General features: G+C 39.8%; 1 protein-coding gene across 1 annotated transcript in view; it reads left to right on the top strand.

The window, feature by feature from the left end:
• BMPER (BMP binding endothelial regulator) overlaps positions 1-13,064 on the top strand; it is a 148,299-nt gene extending 135,235 nt beyond the window's left edge. Inside the window, exons 14-15 of the mRNA XM_010582838.1 lie at positions 4,789-4,919; positions 11,133-13,064. Of these exons, the coding sequence (XP_010581140.1) occupies positions 4,789-4,919; positions 11,133-11,314 (313 nt within the window). The 3' untranslated portion in view covers positions 11,315-13,064. The remainder of the gene's footprint in view (positions 1-4,788; positions 4,920-11,132) is intronic.
• Positions 13,065-26,694: the final 13,630 nt, after the last annotated feature.

Here is a 26,694-nt window from a genome sequence, read left to right as displayed (position 1 = left end):
GATGTAGCGATGCAGTATCTCTAATTGCTTTTGTAAAGTCTGTTGAGACTTACTGGTGGAAAGAGAAAGATGTTAGTGTTTTCCATCAGCATAGAGTGACTTCTTGAAAGTACCAAAAGGTTTGAAAAATGCACTGTATAACACTCCTATTTTGAAATATGAAGGAAAAAAAAAGGCAAAAAGAAATAGTCCTTCCTAAAATGGCTGGTTCTGGTTTTGGATTTGTGTTTGCTGCAAAGGAAAAGGAACTGCTCATGTTCAGCAAGTGAACATCTGCAATTTTAATCCTGTGTGGCACGGACTAAGGCTGTAGGCTTTGTTACTGTGATCTTTTCTTCTTCTTTTTAATAGTGCATGTAGCACAGGACTCAGTTCTTTGCCCTTCGTGGGACTTGGAGACTTTCCATGGTTTAATGTGAAAAAGGGCAGTTGCTGAAGGAGTGTACTCATAGAGTTCGCTTTGAAGATGTGGCAACAGAGTATGTGTGTGTGTCTCCTTCAAGGGTGTGTCCCACAGCTGCCTGATGCCTTCACTTTCATGGATTTCCCCTTGCAACAGTTTGTGATTATACACACCCAATTAGTGCCATCTCTGACACACACCCTCCAGGCAGCATAAGACAGCGTCAGAAGGAATCACAGTGAGGCACTTGATACCAGTTGAGGACTGAGAGGTTGGCTGTGCTCGGAGCAGAGACTCCAGATAAAGTGCACCATCATAGCCAGGTATTTTTTAGAAATGTAAATATGTCCTTAAAAGAAATGTAATTTAATTTTCTTTTGGACCACAACATCATTGCATCTCTATATGATTTCACTAAGGGCAGAGCAAAAGGCTGCCTGAAGTATCTTGTATTTCCATAGCTGGTAAAATGGCTTCATTTTATAAGTAACTTGCACTGCAGTTTTCCTGTGGGATTATTTCTATAGTACTGTAATGTTTTGGTGTTTAAGCTTCTGATATGTTTTTACTTCAGTTAAGCAAATGTTTTGGTCTTGGTAGAGTCACAATACCTTGGAAGACCTGAAGTCTCTGTTAGTGTGCAGTATGGTAACTTGTCAGTATGGTTTCATTATCGGTGTAACTCCAAAGTTTTACTAAAAGTATATTTTTCTGTTGCTTGAACAGTCCAGTCAGATTAGACTACAGGTAAGCCTCTGCATACAGGCAGTTAGTGCCACCAAATCTATTTATCAGATTCAAAGGAGGAATGAAAAGGAGGCGGAATCAGGTAGCACAGAGTAATTTTTGAAATGTATCAATCACTGGAAAGGGTTAAAAAAACCCACATGCTATGGGCATACCAAAGATTTTTGCAAGGGGAAAGGATTAGGACAGCACACAAGAATCAGTTTTTAAATTTACCTAGTGAAGCATCCTGTAATAGCCCTCTCACACAACTGTAACAACAATAACTGTAAGAAATGTAATTAAATGCAAGAAGTAAACAGTTTTGAAAAAAATACAGACCCAAAGTCAAAACTTGCCCATGGGCCATGGGCAGCTTCTCCTCACTAGCCAGCCCCCAGAGGACAAACAGTTTTGCTTCCACATCCTTTCCCAGAACTGCCCTTTGACTCTTGCCCTTTGACCAACTGCATACCTGCTCCCTGCTGATTTCAGAAGTGATATAAAATAATCCCCCTCCCCCAACTGCCAATCCATCTAACTACAATTAATATTAATGCCTTAAACTTGCCAGCAAGGAATTTCATTAGGAAAAAAAAGGTTTTATTTTGATTGATTAGGCTTGGCAGATGTGGATATAGTTTCCTTTACACTCATCTTTCATTTAACCTTAATTAATTAATTAATTTAACCTTACAAACAATTATCAATTGTAATTCATTAATAAAACCACTCCAGTCTGATGATTGGTCCTCAGCCAAGCCTAGGGCTTGAGCCCAGCAGCTGTCACCAGGATTAAACACTTCAGGAAAATAAAAATTACACAAGCAATTAGGTGTGTAATGAATCAGAGGATTGTTTGTGTTGTACGTGGCATGCTACCTTCCTTAGTGGACACCCATGCTGAACACTGTTGCAAATAGTGCTGATCCCAGCCAAAGTGGGGATGTTTCACTGTGGAGCCTGTCTGGATGTTCATGGCCATTTCAAAGCCCAGGGTTAATGGCATAGTGTCGCTCACGTGTATGTAGGGGCTAAACTCTCTGCACCCTCAAAGAGCATTGCTGCCCTCTTGTAGGCTGGGAATGGTGCCCTGGCCTCCCTAATCTCCCAGATCATGCCCAGGCTTTGTCAGAGTGAGTGCTAGCCTTGCCACAAACATGTTAATGATTAAAAAGGCTGGGTGATTGACAGTGAGCCTGGAGATTTCCTGACCTGATGCAAGAACCTGAGGTAGCTGTAGGTGCGTTGACTCAGTGCAGGAGGTGGTGTCCCCCTCTGAGTAGTGGTAAAAAAATGTATTTATGCTCTAAAAAGCAGAGGAAGTACCTCAGGTTTAGGATTTTGTAACTTCTAAGGCAGGAAGTCAGTGAACATGTAGCCAACCTGGCACTGGCAAGCATCCCTAAACACTGCAGGCATTAATAATAACAACTAAATCTCAGTGGAGAGCAGTAAAATGTGATTGATGAAGGAGGCTAGCACAGAAACAAAAAGATGATGAAATGGTATCTTGATAATGGACTCTATCTGTGGAGACTATTACAGACTCTGTTTGTGATAATAATTTGCTGCAGCAGCAAACAAGCATCTACTTCACTGTAAAATGACACACACACCTCCTGAACAGTGTGGGGTATATGGAGCAATGCCTGTTGCAGGGATGCTAGCAAGAGATCACAAACATATTGTGGCCAAAGGAAACAGTGTAAAGTTATTGAGTGTGTTACAGAAAAAGGTGACCCTTTGTGCTTATACAAGGTGTTTTATCAGCTAACAACACCAAACAATGCCAAGGATGTTGTGCTAATCTGTTCCTTGCAGCATATCAGCTGTGATACCCATACAGCAACATCTGTTACTGGGAAAGATGTAAAAGGACCAACCGCAGAACTAAAGTGAAATAAAATTACATTGTCCCTAGAAAGTAAACTTATTTCAGGTGAAAACCACTGGTCTGTAAATATGAACATATTATATATTTGATCCAAAGCAATTCTGTTTATCCACAGTACATATATATTGGTAAATGCAGGACAGGTAACCTTTTTACATTAGCACTTAGGTTGCCTATTTGTCACAGTGAATTTTTAGGTAATTTCATGTTGCGGGTCCACTGAAAGTAAAATGATTGAAAGCTCACAGAAATGTCAAGCAGAACTGTCAGGTTTAACCATACGAATGGTCACTGAAATAGCCAGTGACTTCGGCAAGGTGAAATACTCCTCCTTAAGGGGCACTGGTGGATATGCAAAAACCAAGCTTGTCTGTATTTGAAGGATCACTAATCCTCTCTCCTAGTTTTGAATAAAGGGTTCCCAATGACTCTAAAGCATTGTATGGACATTAGGGCTCCTGATTACTTTGACTAAGGTGTTTATACCTTTTCCAAGCTGTTACCTATTCAGCTATGGGGAAAGTTTCTGAAAAATTAAGCCTATATCCATCCTTTTCCTATAGACAATTGAATTTTTGGCCCACAGCAAAAGCAGTTAACATGGAGAGCTCGTTTTTTACTTCAGCCCTTGGTCTTTCTGAAGGATTTATGCCTCTCACAAAAGTTGCCTTGTCCTCTCAGGAACGGAGAAGTCCTTGAATGTGCGTGGAGCAGGGGGGCCATTGACACTCAAGGTGCATGCACAGAGCACCCTCAGTGGAAAGCAGAGGAACTGAGGGCGTGATTTTCAGAGGGTCGAGTATGTCTTCCCCGCTCCTTTGTCCCTGCCTTGTAATGATTCCACTCAGAGCAGTAGATACTTGCCATTTCTGAATTTGCATTGCTGCGTTTGCAGAAGCCTCTAAGCACTCTGCATATGCAGAAACTGCCAAATGCAAATCCACCAGCTCTTGCCAGTTATATTTTAGGTCTGTGCCAAATGGGCACACGTTCTGGATGAGCTAACTTGAAATACAGTGGTGACATATGCAGTAGCAGTTTCACTTAGGGCCATGTTAGCAGCTTTGCTCCCTGCCATGTTTTGTGGTGACTCCATCTTATGCAATGGAAGAATATGGTGGTATGAACAAGCACCTGGGGGATTTCCTAGCATGAGAATTGCTCAGTTATGCTGCATCACCCTTGCTCCTTTGGAGTCTCTTACAGTCTGGTATTTAGTAGTGATGCTGCTGAGAAAACAGGCATATAACTATTTTGGGGCCTTCAAAGTGGGGAGATGCTGGAGGTAACCTGGAGAGAAGGCACCATTTCTCATCCATTGCATGGAAGGGCATGTGCTCATTACCTGCAGAAGTCATCCACTTAACACTGCTGCTATTATTATTGGTAAAATTATTAAATTATTACTTTCCAGGGAATAAGAAAGAAGAGTTCACACAAAATCATTGCAAAAATGGAGTTTGGCTTCTCCTACTGTGGTCTTGGTCCTCTCTGCCTGATGTTTCTTTGGTCTCTTCACCTCCCTATTTCTGCATGGTTCTCTCCCTGGTGCTCTTGAGACTTCTCTGCATCAGAGCAGCACATCAAAAAAGAGATGAGTCCTTGGGATGTGACAGCAGAGACATGTTTAACTTTCTTGCTGTTTAGCACAAGTTGCTGTGGTATTGAACTCCATGTGACCAGAAAGTAGACAAGTCTAAACCTTGGACAGATATCTGCCAAAGCTTTCCTTACTTATTTGTTTTGGGGCTTTGTTCTACAGGTCCTGTGTGACAGACATGTGCGAGTGCCCAGTCCATAAAAACTGCTACTGCGAGTCATTCCTGGCATACACCCGAGCCTGTCAGAGGGAAGGGCTTAAAGTCCAGTGGGTACCGGAGCAGAACTGTGCAGGTAAAGTGTTTTGGGACTGCTTTTTTGTAAGCCAGTGCATAGGCTAATAGGCTAGTATCCTTTTACTGGCGGCGGCGGATCAAAAATGAACTGCCCAGAAAGGACTGGGATTGCACCAGCAGGGAAGTGGCATTCCGAGTTACAGAGAAAGACCTTACCAGGAAAGATTTTCAACCATCAAATATTAGAAATGTTTATTTCACTGCAAAACTTTTCACCTCTAATGATGCCTATCTTAATTTTATGTACTTCCAGGAAGAAGTAAATGTGTTTTTCTTTCAGGATATGTAAACAGTTGATTACAGATAACATTTAAACTCCTTTGACCTCCTGTTAAAGCACAGTTTTATTTCCAGAGGCAGCATGCATATATCACTGCAGTAGGTTCAACAAGGGAAGAAGAGACAATGTATTTAAAGGGAATATTAAAATGCAAACCTGCATTAATTTTGGTACTTGGACTAGATTCCCTGTGTGATTAGGACTGCATTAATTGCAAGTAATTGTGAGTAATTGTTTCCATGAGAAGTGGTGGCCTGTGGTCATGGGCACTTGAAATAAAATGCAATATTGCAGATGAATATTTCCCCTGATGATGGTCTCATTAATTTAGGACATTCTATAATGGCATCGGTTTGCCTGGAAATGTATTCAGATTTATGTAAAGCAATTGACAGTAGTTGGAAAAAAAAATGAGAGAAGGATACTCAGTGCTGGTCAAAGAGCTATTACTCTGTGGTCCATTTCAGTGATTGCATGTGGCTCAGGGTCTACTCTCTCAACTTCAATTTCCTTTTCTGTTGAAGGCACAATAGCAGAGACGGGTGAGTGACAGAGCAAATTATATTTGATTGACTGTTCCCGAAAGGCTCATTTTTTTTCTTATAAAGGAACAGAACAATCCAAACAGGGTGTCACTAAGTGAAAGCCCTATTCAAGGATGTGGTCTCAGACAGCACTAATAATGTATGTAATTTTAACCTATTGAGCTGGTAGCAGATCCATGCAGAACCTGAAACAAGCATCCTAACTTTTTTTTTTTTTGACCAAAGCACTTCAGACTGAGACCTCACTGTGGCAGATGCTGTAAAAAGAATAAAAACTCCAATCCCTGCTTTAAGGAGTTTATAGTTGGCATATCACGACTTAACCAACTGAGGCTTTTCACATTTTTTCTGGCATTTTACCAAAGACAAGAAAAGTTTCTAAGGAAAAACCAGTCATTGACAGAACATTACGAAGGAATTTAAACATGTATCCTCCATTAAAGCTAATGAAAAGTGTTTAAATCCACATGAGTTTTTAATCTCAGTGCAGACTTCTAAAGGGAAAGGGGAAATCTTGTTAAGCAGAAAATATAGATAAGCTGTATATGGTCTAGTAGCCTCAAAACACTTACTTTAGCATCCAATGTCAAACAAGTAGCACCGTCTTCTACTGTAAATCGTACAGTAAGCATTAAAGTGCATCCACTGCAATGTTACCAGTAGCCAGCATCAAGATTTTAATCTTTAGCTTACTTTTTTCTCCCCCAAACTTGTAGTTACAATTATTGTGTCCTAATTACCGATGAAAGTTCCTGGGTATGAAACAATATATCTGTAATAAAACTTCAGTGTTCTGTGACTTTCATTTCCTGCTTGACATTTCATAGCTGATGGAATACTTGGAAGAGCTGTGTTCTGATGAAAATGAAGTATCCTTATTAGTAAAGTCAGGTTTCAATTATTCTTTTGTGTGTTATAAAACCAGATCTTGTGTGGTTACCAGTTCCTCTACTCTGATTGCTGTACACTTTTAGTTCATTTTTATAATCTTTAGAAAGATTGTGTTGTGTGGAGACCCAGCCAAACAAGATGCTCAGGAGGCTGAATTATATGTTGTGTTCCCTACATAGTCTTCCTCCTCCCCCAGTGCGGCAGCGTACCCTCCTCTTAAGTCCTCTGTGAAATGCTTCTGCTCAAGGTTTGCTGTGTTTTGAGGATGGCTTGGTAAGGGGGATGTCAGCTGTCATTTAACTGGAGGGGTGAAGAGAAGAAGCTAATGAGTAAGGAAAATGGTTAGGGTAGGAAAGGGTTGGTGAGATCTGCACCAGAACTGAGAAGGTTTGGAAAGGAATATGGGTTTCCATGGGAAGTAGTGGGGAGTGAGACCTGTTAGGATGGGCACAGGAAGAAATATGATGTGTGAAGGAGAAGAAAAAAAAAACCAGGAGAGACAGTGTGAGGGAAAGAAGAAATAGGAAAAAGTGATACATGCAAGAGGGAAATGAAAGGATACAAATGGAAAGAAGAGGTTTGAAAAGGAAAGGAGATGATAGAAAAAAGATTTTTTTTTTTAGCCCAAGAGAGGTTAAGCAAGCAGTTTATAAAATGAAGTTAAGTAAACTGAAGTGGTGAAAGGCCTTGGGCCATAGTAATTTAACACTGAATTTCTGAGGGCACTGAGAGAAAGAAGACTCAAGGATGGCAGAGGGCAATAACTCCCTGCTATGGGCATGACTACACAGGCAAGAAGAAAAAGCAGATATGGACTATAGTAAAGTGCAAAGTGCACATGGTAGCACTGATGTGCTGACATGCTCCAGCAGCCTCATAAAAACTGAACAATTTTATCTTTTTGCTACGTGATCAGTTGAACTAGAGGAGGATGAGTGTATATCTGATTTTTATTCTTCTCTCCTGCGTCCCCTTTTCTCTGCTGTAGAATTGTTTGGCCAAAGTCACTCTTTTTCCCTGTTATATGCTGCTTTCCTTTAATTGCTTTATTTCATGTGAGTATGTATCAGAAGGCTATTCTGACTTTTCTGTGGAAACTCATTAAAAATTGAAAGTTGAAAAGATTAACGCAAGTGTATCATTAGAAGGTCAGTGCCCAGAACTATTGCCTTCTACTGTGCTAGACAGAGATGTTTTGAATTGCAAGCACCATGAGTGACATTCAGTTTGAAAGTCCTACAGAACACCTCAAAAGCCCAAATGGTGCAACACCATCAGAAGCAGCAGGATGATTCATTGATGCACAAATATTAGCTCAGAAATTTCTGTGGAATCAGATTTACCAGATATCATTCACCAAGGGAATCCTTCAGCAGTTCCATGCTAGGTATTTCGGCTTTTGTATTGGGGAACAAGAATTACTCCTAAATAATTACAGCCATGTCTACAAAGACAGGAGCAGACAGATACAAGCCTTCTCTGTGAAACTGCCAAACTGGCTAGAATAAACCAGCTCTGGTCTGAAAACTGTATAGCCTTATTAGGCAGGGTTTATTAACTCAGGCACAGTGCTGTATTTATGTGACTATATGGCTTCTGCACTGGAGCTGGCTATCATCCTGCCAGCTCAGAAAGCAGTCTGAGGAAGCTCACATCTGTCATGCCAAACACATGTTCTAGAAGAAGAGTGGAAAAATCCTGTTGGGACTGGTAACATTGCAAAATGCAGTATTATTAGTAACTTTTGTACTTTGGGGTTAGGTTTTGGATTTTTTTTTGGTAGTGCACTAAGGAAGTTATTACTAACAGAGCTCAGTTCTTTAAGAGAGGAATTTGCCTTAAAAGACGGGTGCAAAGGCATCACTTCTGTTTTCCATGTTTACATGGTACTGATTCATTTCAGCAGTCCCTGGGAAGCCTGCTGCAGAATGTCTTTATTTTTATTTTTTAAAGTGTTGATGAAGTGGAATGTTCTGGATCAATCACACCACATGTTAACAACTGAAGCACTCAACAATAAAAGTCATCCAAGGAACTTAAACAGCAACCATTGTACTCTTCTAATTTTTCCCTTGACAGCAAATTAATAATGCCATTATAGACATTACAGCAGAAAATAAAAGTCATCATATCTTCTACATGGCATCATCTGAAGGAGAAGGAGGTGTTTTGACATACTACATCCATGTGTGATAGAGCAGAGCTGGGGAGTACTTACAGATGCCATGGCTGCCAAGGGCAGGCTGTAATATATTCTCATTTGCTCTGGGGCAGAGATGAGGAAGTGGAAAGGAGACCTTGGCCAACTTTCCTCAAACCCACTGGCTGAGGCACCAAACAGAGTTCACGTGGAACAAACAGGCCAGCTATTACTGCAGTAAAGCTTTGTGGGATGAAACCTGTGCAGCCTAAAAACTGAAGCTTGCAGACCTTTCTATGTGGAAACTGCATGTACTGAAGCCTAGTGTTTCAGTTTGTGGTTGGTCAATTAGAGATCCTTTTAAGGGAAACTCATTCTCAGAGAAGAGGGACAAAAGCTTCTAGTAAACAGCCCCCTCAAGGTAATTCACTCTGTGTGTGGACAGTCACTATCCGTCTTTGAACATCTTGGTCTACTTTTCTAGACAGTTAATACATTGTTTGCAAAGCTCCTGGGAGCTCTGCACATTTTCATTTCCCCTCTTACAGAGATTCAATCTCTATTCCTAACACACGACATAAGTGCAGAGCTTGTTGTGAATCTAACATTTTACTGTACACTCAATATTGCTTGCATGTTTTTCCCACCTTCTAAATTTCCTGTTTAATTTAAATTTCATTTTAGTTATTCCTTTTGTTTGTTCCTTCTTCAATGTGCATGAAAGTTATGATGCCGAGCAAGATAGAAATGTAAAGCTGAAAAAAAGTTCTCAAAAGATCTATACCCACAAGCTGAATAAGACTATCTTGAACATTGCTGAAAGATGTTTTTTCAAACCTATTCTAAAATGATGTTCAGTAAAAGATGTCTCACAGAGTTTTTAGGTAGTTTGCTCTGGTGCTTTCTCATGCTTAAACTAGAAAGCTTTTTTTTCCCTAATATCTAATATCTATCTAATACTCAGCTGTTGATTCTCTGTAACTCCAGGGTCATTTTCTGCTGTACTATCCAATTTTTTGTTTGCTTATTTAATATCTGTGTCCTGAGAACTTTGTATGCATTCTTGCCAGACTTCTTTCTTCAGGGCTACTTTTCACATACATATAAATGTGATAAAATGCATAAGAAGTAAAACTTGCAAGAAGCTGATGCTGTTTTGAAGATCACTTTGTTAATGGTGTAGAGGAACCCCTTAAATTTATGATGCCTTAGCACTAAGACTTCCATCCTCTGTGATGCACTCTTATAAATATTCAATCAATTTATTTCTGCCTATTTTCTCTTTATGAATACTAACAGTACTGTAATGGCACTCTAAGGCCAATCCTCACAACAAAACAGCATTTTTCCACCCATAACAGAACTGTTCCTTAAAAAATCTGGACCTTCAATCTCTCTCGAAATGGAAGAATGCAACCACCTCTCTGTAAATAGCAAGAGATGATTCTGGATGCTTGAGACTCCCTTACCATCTATAAACTATTTTATCAGTACTTGTTTTTGCAATCAGCACAGACGTTAGAAAGAATAACAGACTTTCATTTGCTATCAAACCATATATTATTCTCCATACTAAAAAGGCAGGATATAAAATGTGAAGAGTTTAAATATTGATCTGGAGGGGGTATAGTGCTTTTAGCTGAGGCCTCAGTGGTCTCTTGTGTTGGAAATGCATTGAACTGTCAACTACATAAATCAATGAATAGATACTGGAATCATTAAGTGCAAGAATCCTCATTTTCAGTGATCCCTTGGTAAAAATAGCATAAAGCATTGAAATAATTGATTTTTAAAAACAATTTTTTGCTTTTGAAATGGTGCTACTGAATTAACAGTATTGTTTTGATTTGCTGCAATATTTAATGTATAATCTTAAGAATAGGAAGTCTGATGTGGTGAATGACTCTCCTTTCTCCTCTTCTTTTTGTAGGAGTGGGACTGATAATAACTGTCTGTCCTTGTAAATGTTTCAGGAATCTTTGATAAAAGGCATTGTAACAAATACATAAACAAAGTTAAGCCTTAAATATAAAGTATAGATCTGTTTGTAGATAGAAACCTTGCCAAAGCCTTATATACCGTCAGCTGTATTAAAATTCTCAAAAAGTTCAAGACTGCTAGGAACTTGATGCCTTTTTGATTGGAAATTTTGCTACCTTTATATTTGTGATGTAAAGTAGTGTTGCATTTAATATAGTGGAATCTCTTTACAAGTAATTTTTTCCTCTAAATGAGCATCATACCAAAACGTGCTTTTTCGATATTTGCAGTAGAAACCAAGCAAACAGATACATAACTTTCCTTGTGTGACTCTGTGTAATATGCATTATCTTTTTCCTTTTAACTGCCTTTCAGCAACCCAGTGTAAACACGGTGCAGTTTATGATACCTGTGGTCCAGGATGTGTCAAAACATGTGACAACTGGAATGAGATTGGCCCATGCAACAAGCCCTGCGTTGCAGGGTGCCACTGTCCAGCAAATTTAGTTCTTCACAAAGGAAGATGCATCAAGCCAGTCCTGTGCCCACAGCGATGACATTAGTTCTCTTTCTGCGGACATTGATGTGGGTGGTCACTGACCTCTTTGATGCTCACAGCCAGCGAAGGACTCCAGCTGTTTGTGTGCCGATTCTGCAAAGTACACATCTACTCACAGAGTGTAAATATACTCCTGCGTGTGTATTTATGTGTGTTTATGTATACACACATGGCACCTAGAAAGATATATAAATGTATACCGTGTGTATGTAGATACACATGTCTATACACAAGTGCCCTAAACGTAAGTACAACCCATATATTTATATATATGTACACACACACAAATATACATCATTTCTATATATCATAGAAGGATGAATTATTATATGTATATTTTTTGCTATAAAGTTTATGTATTATTATTTCTAGGTCCCTGATCTGTAAGTCATTGTATAAATAAACCAGGTGTTTTTAATATAATATAGTGGCATGAAAAGATTAGATGACTTTGCCATTGCATAAGTTTGTTGTTTCTGAGGAAACTTTTCTAGGGCCATAGCACTGCCAGACTGGATTAGTTTCAACACAGAACCTGGATTTACAGTTGTACAGGAAACACATTTCTCTGGAGATGGAGGATTTATCTAGGAATATTTCATGCGTACCTTGGAGCTGCATAGTGATTGGTGACAGTGCTTAATCAGGCAGAGAAAGCTGAGGATCAGCTTTTATGCTTTACTGAAATAACTGTGCAAAACGATTTCCAAAGCTGGTTGGCCAACTGCCAACATAGAGATATTTCTTTCTGGAACAGCACCAAAGAGTCAGGGGCCAGATTTTCAAAAGTGTTTGGCACCCAGCAGCTCACTTTGAAAATTTGACCACTTCCCATTTCATATCCTAATGCCCTGTCTCTGTTGTGTTTGGCAGAAGCTGTGAATACACAATAAGGAGCTTGAAGAAAATATTCATGTACATATTAGCCCCTTTAACATGTTGGAAACTGCTGGGTTTGTTTCATATTTCCCCCAAATATTATGCAGAAAACAAATCCCATTGTGAATTGGAGTGTTTGATTTCAATGTGCCTTAAAACATGAAATAATGCCGGGTTTAGTAACTCATTTAATTTATCAGCATGGTTTAAAAGAAAGACAAATTCACCCAGCAAAAAACAGTAGAGAATGTCAAATGCTAATTGGAGAACTGCAATTTATTTCCTTACTGGTCTTTTGCTTGAGGTTTACGAACATGTGGGCTCTGTGAAGTTTGCATGACTTTTGAAGTCTCCCAGGGGAGAAGCAATAATATGGAATTGCATTAGAAACTGTTAAAAAAGCCTGTTAAAAACCTTCTCAAGCCTGAAGGGAGGGGGGAGCTATTTTTCTTCCACTGGAAAACCTCTTGTAAAGCCTGATAGAATGGTCTCTGGAGATGACAGAAATCTTTGGGCATCTGATTTAGGTTTGTAATGAAGTAATATCCTCCCACACAGCTACATCCATTATGCCTTGCATTGAAATTGCACATTGTAATGCTTTGAACAATTTTCTCCTTTAATTCTTCATTCTCCAGGAAGTTTTGGAGGGTCTGAGTTTACAGTGAGTGAGTGGGTGCAACACACTTGGGTTATACAACCTCTCTGCGATCCTGTCCTGGAGGAAGATGCTGAGTGAGCCTGGTTAGTTTAGGCATCACACTGTCCAAAATGCTGTACCACCACAGCGCTAAAAAGAGCTGGGCAAATAATGCCAGAGCGTTCCATGGATGTTTATCCAAATCTTAAATAAATTCAGCCTGATCTTTTTATGTCCCCTTTGTGTTCGTTTTCTTGGAACAATCAAATAATTTGGTTTTACTGGCAGAGAGGGTTTGAAAGCTGCACACACAAGTGCACTGGGAAGCAGAATTGCAAATGTGCAGATCCCATCAGAGCAGGAAACTAGAAGAGTTTTATGTGGCTCGTGATAATTGAATGGTGAAGCTGAAATTTAGAACAATTTTGCAATTAGTCCAAGGAGTTAAAATATAAAATGGCAGTCATTAAAATAATTTAAAGCATCAGTTAGACTGAAGAACATTTCAGCCTGTGAGCTTTCGATGATGACATATGGGGTCTAAACCATTAAAAAGGTTATTTGCCTAGCTCTAGTTTAGGATAGATTTTCATTACTGATAGGTTTTCATTACTTACTGCTCAGAGTTTCCAAAATAAAAATACAGGCAAAGTCAATTGCATACATGAACCGTGTATAGAACTGTCCTTCCCTTTTCTTCTCCTGACTGATAAAGGTGAGTGAAAGGTGAAGGGAGAGCCCTCCAGATCTCTCAGTCTACTGATCGCATTCAAGCAATGCTTAACTGATGCCAGGTGAAGAAGTGACTCAGTCTATCTGTAGGACAGACTCTATTTTCAAATCTTAAAATGGTTCAGTTTGAAACCTGACCTACAGGTCATCTCAAAATGAGGACTTGTTCCTCAGTTTAGCTTTTTCACATCTGCCTAATTAAGGGTAGCCCCCTGCTTTTTGCTTTAGTGATGTAGACTGAGGAAGAGAGGAAAGTGGTTTTATCTCTAAGCTGTCTGATTGTGCCCTTTTGGTGCTGCAGAGCTTTTTCCTCCAAACTCCGCAGTTTTCAAGGCATCAGTAAGGGCTATCATCTGCTCAGTTCACATGTACAGTCTAAGGTAAAGGATTTCTGCTTTTCTAGAAATGCCCCCAAGTTTCAGCTTGGCACAGGTTTTATATCTGTATCTGTAGTTACCCTGTGCCCAACTGAGCTATTCAGACCAGATCAGTCCCAGCTGGGGCTGTCTCACTCTGCTTTCCTGTTTGCCTCTCTACTTTCAGGTTATTCAAAAGTTGAAAGTCTAGCCCAATGACATCAATAACAGCATTACCAGTGGCCTCATACAGTTGGGGTTGCAGCCCATCTTCCTCTTTAGTGCAGCATTCTCTCTAATTCTGCAGTCTTGGCTCATGAAATATTACCCCTAGGATGCTAGAGCTCATGAAATATTATCCCTAGGATGCTAGACCTGGAAACTTCCTGCGTATCACTGGGGATTTATTTTTGACAAGATTCACTGATAATCCAATTTTAGTATGCTAAATGTGTTTAGTATGCAGTAATGTGTTTTTAATAATAGCATAAGGTTGATAATACATCTAGTATATTCACCATGCAAAACAAATGGTTGTCTAAGTTTTGGTCTTGATTATGCTTATGTCAATTGGTGCATATAACTTTGTGCCAATTTGTAAGGTGAAATGTATTTGAAGGAGCAGAGGTTCCAACCAAAGAATGATCCAAAAGGAAAGTCTAAGAAACAGCTCTGTAATGCAGGATGGGATCAAGGAAAGACTTGGATCAATACCTTTGCCATTAACCTGCTATGTGTTCCCTGGCAAGTCATTTAATATTCTATACTTCACTGGGCAAATGAGGCTCTGGGTTTATGCACCTTTTTTAAGTTTACAGATAGAAAATGCTCTAAAATGCCATACATCACCAGGGGAATGTCAGCTGGTATTTTACCAATCTACTCAGGTCTGCTTTGCATCAGGTTGTCCCATATCTCCCATACCATCATTGCTTCAAAGTCAGCTTTTAGTTGGCATATGTGGAGGTCAAATACATTTACTTCCTCCTCATTTACTTTCAATTGTGTCTATTTTTGTCAAATATATTGAGTTTTATAAACCATGGAGACAAGCCATAGCCAAGCAGAGCAATTTGAGTTGTAGCCCAAGACTCTGTAGGTACTCCCACATTTTCCAAGAACACCTTTCTTCTATAGAGTAAGGTATGATGCACTTGGAGCAAAAAATGAAAAGATTCTTAATATCCTACCCAAATGTGACCCCATCCTTGCATCACGTAAGCAGTTTCCAGTAGATAACCTAAAATACATAAGTTCTTCTCATTAGAGGCTTTCTGCTTTTTTTGAACATAGGATTCAAATACGGTTTGACACTGCTTGGCTTCCCCCTGACAGAACCTGACATTTGCAATAGCTGGACTGATCTTGAATGACTGTACAGAGATACTTTTTTTTTGCCTTCATTAAAAGCAGACAAGGTTATATCAGAACTAACGGATATGAGAATAACAGCCCATGCATTTGCAGCTGGACAGACTGGAAAGAGAGGCAAATAGCATTTAGCACTGAAGTGGTGAGATGTTTCAGGTATTTCAGGAACAGTCCCGAATAAAGGAGCATTATGCCAAGGTCTCAGTATCTGACAAACAGCAACTTTACATAACACTGATCTAATGCTTGTTCTGCTATCCCTGATTTTACCATTGTAGAAAGCCCTGTGGCAATATAGATGTTTCTGCTTCCTTACAGAAAAATTTCTAGTCTGCGCCTGCAAATTTTTCAGGACAAAGGCCTAACTGTGCTGCCATTACAGAATTCCTTCTCTCTGCGTAAAGGTGGTTGCACAGCTTAGGATTTCTAGTGCAATAATCACCATGACATCTGAGCACCAGAGTCTATAACAACAAAATAAGGTTCTCCTATGAACACGACGTAGCTCTTGATCTGTCAGATGGCCATGGCATGGTGTTTGAATGAAGGTGGTATAATGATGTGAGGAAATAAGGAGGCAGGATGACAGAATAAGGGGAAGAGGCAAATGAGAAGGAAGAAAGTAGTAATAGGACTTTTTTTCTCTGTGGATATTTTCCCTTCAAATGGTAAGAACTAAACTGAAACTGTTCTCTGACACAGGCAAAGTACATCCATGAGCAAAAAACACCCCCACCAGCCACCCCAAAACCCCAAACCAACCACAGCAGAATCGTATGTTGAGATCTGAATAGAACAGGTGTATATTGGTAGGTATAGAAATCCATAATTAAAATAAAGTTATGAGCCTATATTCCTACTTCTCTCATAACCCTTAAATCACAGTAGAAGAAGTCACCAAAGTTAAGGCAAGGGATCTTATTTCCTGGGCTGAGATGAGGCAAACATTTGCAGAATTTGGTTCTCATGCTTCCACTAGCACAACAAACCTGTTTGGTTTCCTCCAGGATATATGTTTTAGTGAACACACATCATTTCCCAGTCTACAACTGTCAGAACAAAGGCTACAAATGTACTTTTATAACTAGTTTTGTTGCTGGCTTTGAGATAAAATTGCAAGTTCTACCTACCTACTACTAGGAGGGCACAAGTTTTCTTTTTGACACTGCTTTTACCAGGCAGCCACGTTGCTCAGCATCAAGCAGCATCTTAGAAACACAAAGCAATGTGTAAATATAACATGCAGCATTGGCTATTTGCATGACTTTACCCTTTTCATTGCAAGTTATGAGTTAATGCTAGCCCTGCACAGAGGAGGAAGTTGGCTCTAATGGAGTGTGTATGTGTGGTGGGAGGGGGGTGGCATTGCATAATTACCATTATCATTGATAGTGCTTTGTATTTCCCTAAGTGATGCTTATACCTGGGCATTAATATAATTTGGTTTTGCACATGAAAGTGAAATGATGGGAATGTAGGCATTTCCTGCCCAGACAGACCCACATTTTTTTCTTATCCAGTGGTGAAGAAATGCTTCAAAGCATGCTTCAAAGAGTGGTATGTAAGCCTCGTAATGGACAGCTATGCAACAACCTGTTCACAGTGGTAATTTAGCCTTATACTCTCGCAGTAAGTGGTTGGTACTTTAATGACCCAATCGTTCAAAGCACTTAACTATGTGCTTAAACTTTGAATAACTTCGTTTGCTTCAATGGGGCAACATACACGCTGACTTCCAACCACATGCTTAAATGGTTTGCTGGGTCAGGGCCAGGGAGTTCAGCATCTGGCAGGATCAAATATTAAACCTCATGATATTTCTTATTTCTTCATGATTTCTATACATAGATCTATTTTATGATCATGCTGCTATCTACTGCTAGAACATCATAGAAGTCAAGGCTTTTTGAAGCTTTCTTTTTTAAGACTTTAGAAGATTGGAGAATTTTTTTCTATTGATTTCCAATGTCAACATAATAATTTCTTACATTATATTGTAATTTCCTACCCTGTTTTGTTTCTTGTTATTGTTAAAAGAAAGGGACATATCGGACTTGATTTTTTTTTTCTTTTGCACTGGTAAAAGTAGGGAACAATTTCAGTGAGTTAACTGTTGCTAGCTATACTAGTTTTAATCTGGTTTGAGATCATACTAGCACCTTCCTGGCTTTATAGTTGTGGAAGTAATCCACAGTCTTGGTGTGGCTACCCTCAGTTATAGACTTCTAATTGCTTCCACCTATAGTTCATTACAAAACTCTGATAACACTGTATTAGAATAAAAGCATCTGCAGCCCAAATCAGTACAAATAATTTGTGACAAGAGATCACAGTTTATAAATGAAGAGGAAAAAAAAAGTAATTTGTTGTACTTAATTTCACAATAATTTTTATAAATGGTATTAATAAGGAAAAAGGAAGAGTGAATATAGAAACTGATGAAGAAAAGAGAATGTAGAAACTAGAGATTTTTTTTTAATATTCACTGCAAGTATTCAACTTCTTTAATGAGTATCATTGAGTGGCATTCAAAACCCATAGAAAAAACTTGATTGGATTCTACAGAATATGGATCAAAACCCAGAAGTGAGTATGTGCTGATGCAGTTCTATAGTTAAAATTTCACTGTGTTTTGAAGGGAGTGAAATAAATGAGTAGAGTTTGGAGGAAAGTATTCCTCCTATCTTAGGCACCTGAATGTTTGTTTGCTAGTTTGGGGTGTAAATATGCAGGTGTTTGAACCCCACCATGACTGATATGGAGCCCTGATCTTCTTCATGTTGGTGTGCATCAAGAATAACTCTATAGGAACCCATAGAATAATACTTATGTCAAACGACAAGATGTGCTTTTTTTTTTTTTTTTAATTTCTTGTTCATTATAATTGACTGCTACCCTGCAAATGATAAAGGGGAAGAGAAGCTGCAGGGAAAATTACAGTGTGTATCACATATATTAGATGTTTGAAGCCATTAATGTATGGATGGGTCACTTGAAATATTTTATATGCAATTTGTTGAGAATGCTCTGTAGTTTCAAGAGCATCACTGCAGAATGTTTACATTCGAATGTTTAGAATTGCTTTGCTTACTCATGCTAAATTTTAAACAGATTTCACCTGAGGTGCATTCATGTAAATATGGAATCTATTTTAAATTTTACTAAATTTCTGTCTTCAGTATGTCTCAATTTATACCTTTGTTGAATTTAAAATTATTATGTAGTCTAATGTATCTTACAGAACTGCAAAACTGTGCAGTAACTTTGACATGGCTTGTCTTTGAGAGTCTATACAGTTTTTGCAAGAATATTGTACTAATATAATTTTGTAAAAGTAGGATTGTGATGAGTATATTTGTAAAGACATTATTTATTCCCTTATAAACTTAATATTTATTATCTTTATGCAGATAAATATTGATGCCTGATTATTTCATAGCTATCGGTGAAAACTGCTGTTCTGATTTGCAAGGTCTGAATCAGAAAAGCAGTGTCTCCCAACACAATGATTGATACTGTATTTTCCAAAGAACTGATGTTAAATACTGTTATTTCTTGGGAGAGGAGGGAGAAGCCATGCAAGTTTTCCTTTACTTCTACCTGTGATTTGGGAGCAGGGAGTTTGGGACCCTTTGTTCAGCTAGTGGCTCGTTTATGTGGTATCACTTGGCCAAGTTACTTCACTGCTATTGGCTGTAGTTTTCCCACTGGTGGAACAGAAATGATAATGCTTTACAAAAATCGCAGAAATTTTAGGAACAATGAATTTGTTAGAAATCCACTGATCTGTGTTTGGGCAAGGTTCCTGTTAATGTCCGTTGGGCTCAGGCCTCACAACTGCCAAGTACTTACATTTGTTTGCAAAGAGGAACCTGCCCTACTTCTGAAAGGGTAAAAGTAGATCATGAACCCAAAAGGCCAGAGCTGAGAGCAGGCCTTGCTCTGTGCTGAGGGAGAAGACCTTGTTTGGTGGATCTGTCCCTCCTGGACCAAGATGACGATACCACAGAAGGTAAGAGATTCAGGACTTTGTTTGCTTTAAATTCATAGGACTGCTGCTGCTGCATGCTCTGTAGCTGTGAGACTCCTTATTTGGTCTGTACTAAGTATATTGATATGAAGCCCCAGTGACAGGCTGCTTCAGTATCGTGAGACACTAAATGTTCATTTTGGGGAGGGCAGGCTCATCTCACCAGTCTTTGTTCCATTGCTGAGACGTGAGGGCATGGCAGAGGTGGCAAGGTCTGTAGTTCAAAGGCTGGGTGATCGCACCCTGCATGCTAGTGTACCTGGTGACTACTTACATGGTCACACGTAACTTTTACCCCAAATAACCACTCGGTGGTCACAATTATTCCGCATTATTTTTCCTACCCATTTTGGATGCAGCCTTGTCACCAAGAATGCTGCAATATTCATTCTCCTCCAAAGCAGGGTGCAGTTAGGGACTTTCCCCTCACTCCTCTCTTGCCAGACTTCACTTGGCCTTTGGTAAGATTAAGCCCCAAAACAGTCAACCTTTTGTCTGCCCAACATAAGGGCTTTACAGACTGACCTTTTTCAGAGCACTTGCACTGTTCCTGGAGGCACAGTATAGGTCCCATTGGCACCTCTAGACCTAGTATAGGTCCCACGGGCACCTCTAGCAGAGCACTTGGGGTGCTCTGACCCCAAGTGTCTAGGATGTAGTACCGAAGGGTGAACAACACAAATAATGAAGATGTCCAGCTTTACAGAGGAAACCTCTGGAAAAGACCAGGCTACAATCCACAGCTTCAGGATGGCATTCAGCCCCAATCCCTGAAACACCATGTCCTGCAGTCCCTCCCTCACCTGCTGGCCCCTTCAACATGTGGTTTATGGGTCCTGCTTGTGACAGCCTCCAACCTATGAGGCTCACATTCACTGCTGGGTAGATCCAGCTGGGCAATAAATGCCTCGAGATGGAAGCAGAGGTACAAAATGAGAAACTCTCTTAAGGCATGATGGGCAGACGGGCTGCAAGGGCAATGAGGAAGGGGACAGGGAGGATAGGAAAAGAGGACAAGGAGCTCCAGCAGAGCACCTCTGAGGCTCAGGCTCCTCTGCTTCTGCTGTCTTGTTCATTTGGGCAGACTGTGACTTGCACATCACAGCAGCAATCCTTCCCTCCCTGCTCCTGTCCAACCCATTCTGAGCTGGACAGCTTCTGACACTCTTTTTTTTCATTAAAATGCTCAAAGAGAAAAATCTTCATTAAGAAAAATATGGAAGGAAGGCCTTAGATGGAGGCTGAGAAAAAAGTCTGATGGCTGTTTTTCATTTAAACAGTCTCTAGGTTTATTTATGCCTTTTGGGCTACTCACTTAATTCAGGCTAACTGGAGTACTCTTCTTCGCTTACAGTTCACCATCAACAGAGTTGTGATGTTTTGGAGTATTGGTAATAATTGTTCTGCTAATTAAACCATACTGAAAAGCTAATAATGACCATTTAGGATTTTGAACTGATGCACAGCTTCTGTTTTTATCATCGTGTCCTGTGGTTACCACACATTAAATTTGCCCTTGAAAGACAATGATTTGTCTTCAGTTGTACTCATCCTGTTTTATTTAGTACATCTGGAAATCAGGCTCAACATTGCTATTATTTCCCCATCTCCTTCAACTGTCCTGTTGTAGGACATAGTGTTTTGTAACACAGTTTCTCCCCCAAGTGTCTGTTGCAGTCTGTGATCTGTATGTAACTGTACATAGATAATGCAATTGGAGGACTATATAAATGCAGTTTTAACATTCCAGAGCTGAAATAATGTATTTGATAGTAGACAGAATTTAAATAATTTTAATTTGATTTAAAAGCTGGAAAGAGAATAGCAATTTTGATTGCTATTTTCTGAATGTACAGCAGATGGTGCTTAACAAATGTGCTTTACAAGCAATGTCTGAAAACAGCAAAGCCTGGCAATTTGGATTTTAATCATGCTTCCTGGTCTTTTCTAATTGAAAAAACAGAAATTTGAATGGACAGCCCCCAACAGGATTGACTTACTTCAACATACACAACGTGCACAATGTTTGAAGGATGGGGATACAACAACAGTTCTTTGAAAACAGGAACTATACATTTGGAAAGGAATTAGGCATTAGCAGGATTGTTTCTCTCTTGATTGTTGCCCTTCCCTCCAGAGTCATCATGGTTCACTTAACTAATGGGAAAGATCCAAGCTCCCAAGTACTACTTTCCACATGGACAAAAGAATATGAAGAAAATTAAGTGATGAGACCTTGTCTGATGTTCCCGAACTCCCATTTGTATACCTGTCAGTGCAAGAAGTTTTTTTTCTGCTGGCATCAAGAGATAAGCCTGTGCCGTGGCTCCAGGCAATCCTTTTCCAGAGTGGGTGGGACCTGTCTCGGGACTAAACCAGAACTTGCATCACTGTTTCCCCTTTTGGTATCTTATTAGCGAGATAAGAAAGGTGCTGTGACTCCAAGGTGCTATTTACATTTTGCAGTGTGAAAACCTCAAGATTTATCTGTAATAAGGCAGCTGTCATTATATAGAAGCATAAGCTACTGTGAGCCAAGAGAAAAATATGAAGGGGGACAATGAGTCAGAAAGCTAAAGAGAATTTACTGACATGCTTAGTAAAGTTTTAAGTAAGCTTTATTCCTTTTGAGGCTTGTTTTTTTTTCCAAAAACCATAATTTATTTTTATGTAAAAGTGATTTTTTTCATTACTGATGAAAGGGCTCACAATGAACATCTCAGAGAGGGAAATTCCTCCTGTACAAACATTGATAAGGTATAAACAGCGGGAACACAAACATTTACACCAGTCTTCAGTAGTGGTGTATCAACCCCAACCTTGTTGGATCTCTTCGTAACCCTGAAGGGTACTTAGCTGCAGACTGTAAGCTGTAGTGATGGCCATGCAGGACCCACTGAGAAGACCTTTCATGCTTACATAATTGGCCTAAAAACTCTGGAGTTGCACTGATGTAAAAGAACAGAGCATTTTTAGATGCTCTACTTGCCTGCTAAATAGCCAGTCATGCCCCAGTGCTGCCCCAATTTCTCTAATTTAGAGTCAAAACTTGATTCCCTATTAGAACTGAGACAACTGGTCATCCATGGCATGGGATGGGGAACACATACATCTTAAGGGTGGCTGTGGGCGATGCAGTCCTCATCCTTGCCTGCAGCAATTTTAAAGGCAAGCCAGCCTTTAAGTCAAGTTAATGCAGCTGCAGGCCTAGTGCTGGTGTTAAGACTCCTTTAAGACCTTGAACACATGAATTGGATGCTTTTCCACCACATCTGCATAGGGATGCACATGATGACCTGCCAGTTGGACTTGGATACAGAAGTCTCACATCTGCAGTAGATTTACTAGGATTCAAAAACAGAGTGATTTCAAATACGGGCCTGATGAGATTAACTTTGAAAATATATGGTGCCATGAGATGTTATGAATCATACCTACTAGTCAAGATAGGGAAAAAAAAACCACATCAGCTTTGCTGATTAAACCAAGCCAAAGTCCAGGTTTTAGAGCAAAGGTGAGCAGTCCATTAATGACTCAGAGCCCCTGAGACCTGAGTGGAAAAACTGCCACTAATTCAGCGAAGAGACTGAAGATCTACCAGGACCTTACATGTGCAAGCTGTGTGAAGAGGCCCTTGTTCCTTGCTCTGGAGCTGAAGAGGGAATGAGAATGCTCTCTCTGGCATATGACGGCATGATTGTTTACGGGCAATGGGAAATGATGTGAATTTATCTGAGGCGTAGCCAAACAGAAATGGCCAAATCCTCTCTGAAACCATTATAACAACAGACAATTAAAGGACCCTCTGTTTAATGATCCTAAGAACATTTTGAGGAGTATGCAATTACAGCCAAGATTGTTGGGAGCCTGTGTGCAACTGAGTGTCTGTTTAACCACCATCTGCAGCTGCTGGCCCACTTTCTCCCTTTGTTTAAATTTCTATTCTCCACAGGCCGCTGTGAGCAGATCACAGCGCTGCTGATGCAATAATCAATACTGCTCTCATTTTAACGCGCTTGCCACTGAGAAAGCCAAGTTTAATCTTGAAGTTTGCCTGTGTTGTTTAAGTTGCAACTTCATTACAATTATAAAGCTGTAGGAAAAAGATTCATTGATATATTAATCTGTCACAAATGTATAGCATCTACTCCCCTTTCAACAGTCCCACTTTGCAGAGTACTGGGCAAATACCAAAGCAGACTGAAAAAACCCATCTTTTAGGGGATGCAGTAAGAAAGCATGATTCACCCAGTCCTGAAAGGGGCGTGCTCTTGGGCATGGAGTCAGGTGTGTGCGCGCACATGTGTGTATGCAGGTGTAATGGGGGGAAGGCACAAAAGAAGGAGGATCACTATGACTATATCATATGACGCAGAATGCATTGTCCATTTTAATGGTGAAGGCAATTTCTCCTTTCCTCCCCAAATCAGAATATCCCTTGGAGAATGACAGTGTTTCTCCACCTTGAGTCTTCCCAAGGTAATCAGGAGAGAGTCACACCTTGAGCCAAAGTCCTCCTGACCACTTCTGTCCCTACCACAGTCAGCAATGTCTTACTGCAAGCTGAACAGAAATGTAGCTCTGGCCCTCCACAGACCTGCTTCAAGGGATGGTTAAGACTCAAATAACATTAGAAGAAACACTGAGCAAATCCCTGATGAAGCTGAAAGGAGTGAATTTTACTGCTGTATCTACCAGCAGCTGATCAGAACTTGTGCTCTAAAATTGCATATTTAGGAAATTTCAAAGCTGCCATCCATCTAAAGGGAGGTGTGTTCAGTGCCACAGTTTTCAGTGAAAAAGATGAAAAATTGAAAATGAAACCAAACTAGGTTGCAGCGGCACTTTCACTCTAAAACTTGTCCCCTTAGCCAGGGAAAGGTATGTTCAGACACTGTGAGAGGGGAAACTGCTTGGCTGCAGGTGAAATTTAGAAAGGAGGTATAAAAGGGGTTTTGTTATTTAGAAGATAGGTCTCCATTATGCTTGCCTAAATATAGCTAGATTTCACAAGTTTACCCTCTTTTCTCAAAAGTGAAAATGGTAACTTGGAGTTGGGTACAATAAGGCTGCCCCTAGGAGCAGAAGGTATTGTGCTACATCATTTAAAGACTTAAGTGTTGCTGATTTTTGCCTTTGGGTTTACCTCTACCACTGTGAACTGCACCAATCAAACTGAAAGAAAGCAACTTACATCAGTGAAGTTAAGCAAGCATTAGCTCCAGCTGGCTTGGAGACATAATATAGAAGTAAATTCTTACATCTGCTGCTTTGAACACCGAACTATCTCTTGAGGTGTCCTGTAAGGCTGTGGGTGGTTGCCATTCAATCTACATCCAAGCTTGGCTCCCACTGACCCTAACAGGTATGCCATGTCCTTCTTATTCAGAGAAAACAGAAAGGCAATTACATGTCTTTGTGTAATGTCAATTGGATCAACAGAAATCACCATCCCAAGGCATGGAGCAGCATGATTAAGGTCTGAGCAGGAACGCTGCTGTGGGTCCTTGTAAACTGGCAGCAAACACAGGGGCTGGGCACTGGTTTCATTGCAGTTGTGTGTGACAGGAATCCCAAAGTGAGTGAACAGCAAGCGAAGACAGTGTGAGAGTGAGACTGAAGAGGGGTAAGAAAAGCTTGTGGTGCTCAGGGACTTCTTGGAGGACTTTATCCACGCTAATTGTGTTTAGAAAAACTACTTTCTGTTGTCTTTGTGTGTAAATAGGACTACAGTATCAAAGCCAGTAACTCCTTACTCCAGCTGGACAAACGTGACCTACACAACCACTTCTAAGAAGCAAAGCTTCTTGTTGTGTCTAACGTCTTAAGGACTAATAGATAAAATAAAAAAAAGCAGATATAAATTTCAAACAACTGAGCCAGACCTGGACACCAGTCTGATGAGAACTTAATGGAAAAATCCAGTTTATATTGCTGTGGAACTGACTCCATACAGTTTCTACAGGCTGCTCTGAATCAATATCAGGAAGTTTACATCCAGATCCGAAGCCACTCTCTTAACGCGTCCATTTGCTTTTTAATACCCTGCTGCTATACCACAGACAAGCAAAGCACAAACCCCAGATTCTTGGTAAAGCTAAGCTCTTTATTAAAAATATTAACTTACTAGCCATAAAAAAATATATTCTACAGGAAGTTCGTTCATTCTTGTATTGCAGTACGTCCCAGCAGCCACACTCAGCTATTTTAACTCCAGAAAGTGGAGTTCTAGATGGTCTAAAAAATCAGCCCCTACTGAAAGAAGGGACAAAAGGCTTTTCATAATTCTGGGTAAATCCATGAGAAGAGATTTCTCAAGTTTATTACAAGCAATGATGAAAAACTAAGACAATGCTGAATGTTCATCTCCATAGTGGAATGAATAATGATTATGGTATCAGAGTGATGTGAAATATTGGCTACGAATAAAATGTACTTCCTCCTGTAATTGTATGGGCAAGTTTAACTGAAACTCTACACAGCAGCTATGGTTTTTGTAAGAATTTGTAACCATGCTCTATGGAACTTTTAATAAATTACCTATACTAGTGGGAAATAAACCAGAACAATTCTTACTTGGACTGTAAGACACCAATAGCGCATTTCTAAAAAGCTATATCTATTTATAGCATTTAAAACAAAAATTAAAGGGGTTTTGCTTATTTTGGAGACAAGTAACAACTTTGCAAATTACTCTTCGCAAATTGTTTTCATTAGCTGGAAACAAGTCACATCATACATAGAATTTCAAACCCATGCATTTAGTTGTACAGAAAGTTTGACTAGAGTAGGGTAAAAGTGCATCTTTAGAACACAGTTCCTCCATGAATTCGGTTTTAAGGATTCCTCTACTCACTAGATAGAAAAAATAACCAAAATAAAATTTTAGATGGGTAACACTGAAGACTGTATGTATGCAAACTGCCTTTAATAGCTGTAAAATTCTAGAAGAGATTTTGCTCAGACTACTAAAAAGCAATTTAAGTTCTTCACAAACCAGTTAGTTCTCAACAAATGGTAACAGTCAAGGGGGTTAAATTGTAATACCTGCTAACAGAGTTCTAAGGCCTAAACTTGTGGGGTTTTTTTTTGTGTGAATGTCTTCATTCACAAGAGATGAATACATAAAAGGATTTTGCTTTGACAGTAGTAAGCCGAGGGCATCTATTCTGAACTTTGTACCCTCAGCTATTCCATTTTGAAGTTTGTATCCTCAGCTATACACCAAGTGTCCAAGTTTTTTGTCTTTGAGGACTGTCGGGCAAAGACGGCCACATCTCGAGATGCAGCAGCTCTCGGTTCCGCAAGCATTTCCCCTCAGGCATTTCTTCCAGCAGGAGAAGAGATGCTTCGCGCAGCACGCTAAGCCT

Source organism: Haliaeetus leucocephalus, unplaced genomic scaffold (assembly GCF_000737465.1).
Source record: "Haliaeetus leucocephalus isolate CR32 unplaced genomic scaffold, Haliaeetus_leucocephalus-4.0 Scaffold83, whole genome shotgun sequence".
Classification (NCBI taxonomy): domain Eukaryota; kingdom Metazoa; phylum Chordata; class Aves; order Accipitriformes; family Accipitridae; genus Haliaeetus; species Haliaeetus leucocephalus.
The sequence above is the reverse complement of the archived record's forward strand: the minus strand, read 5'-3'. Positions and strand labels throughout refer to the sequence as shown.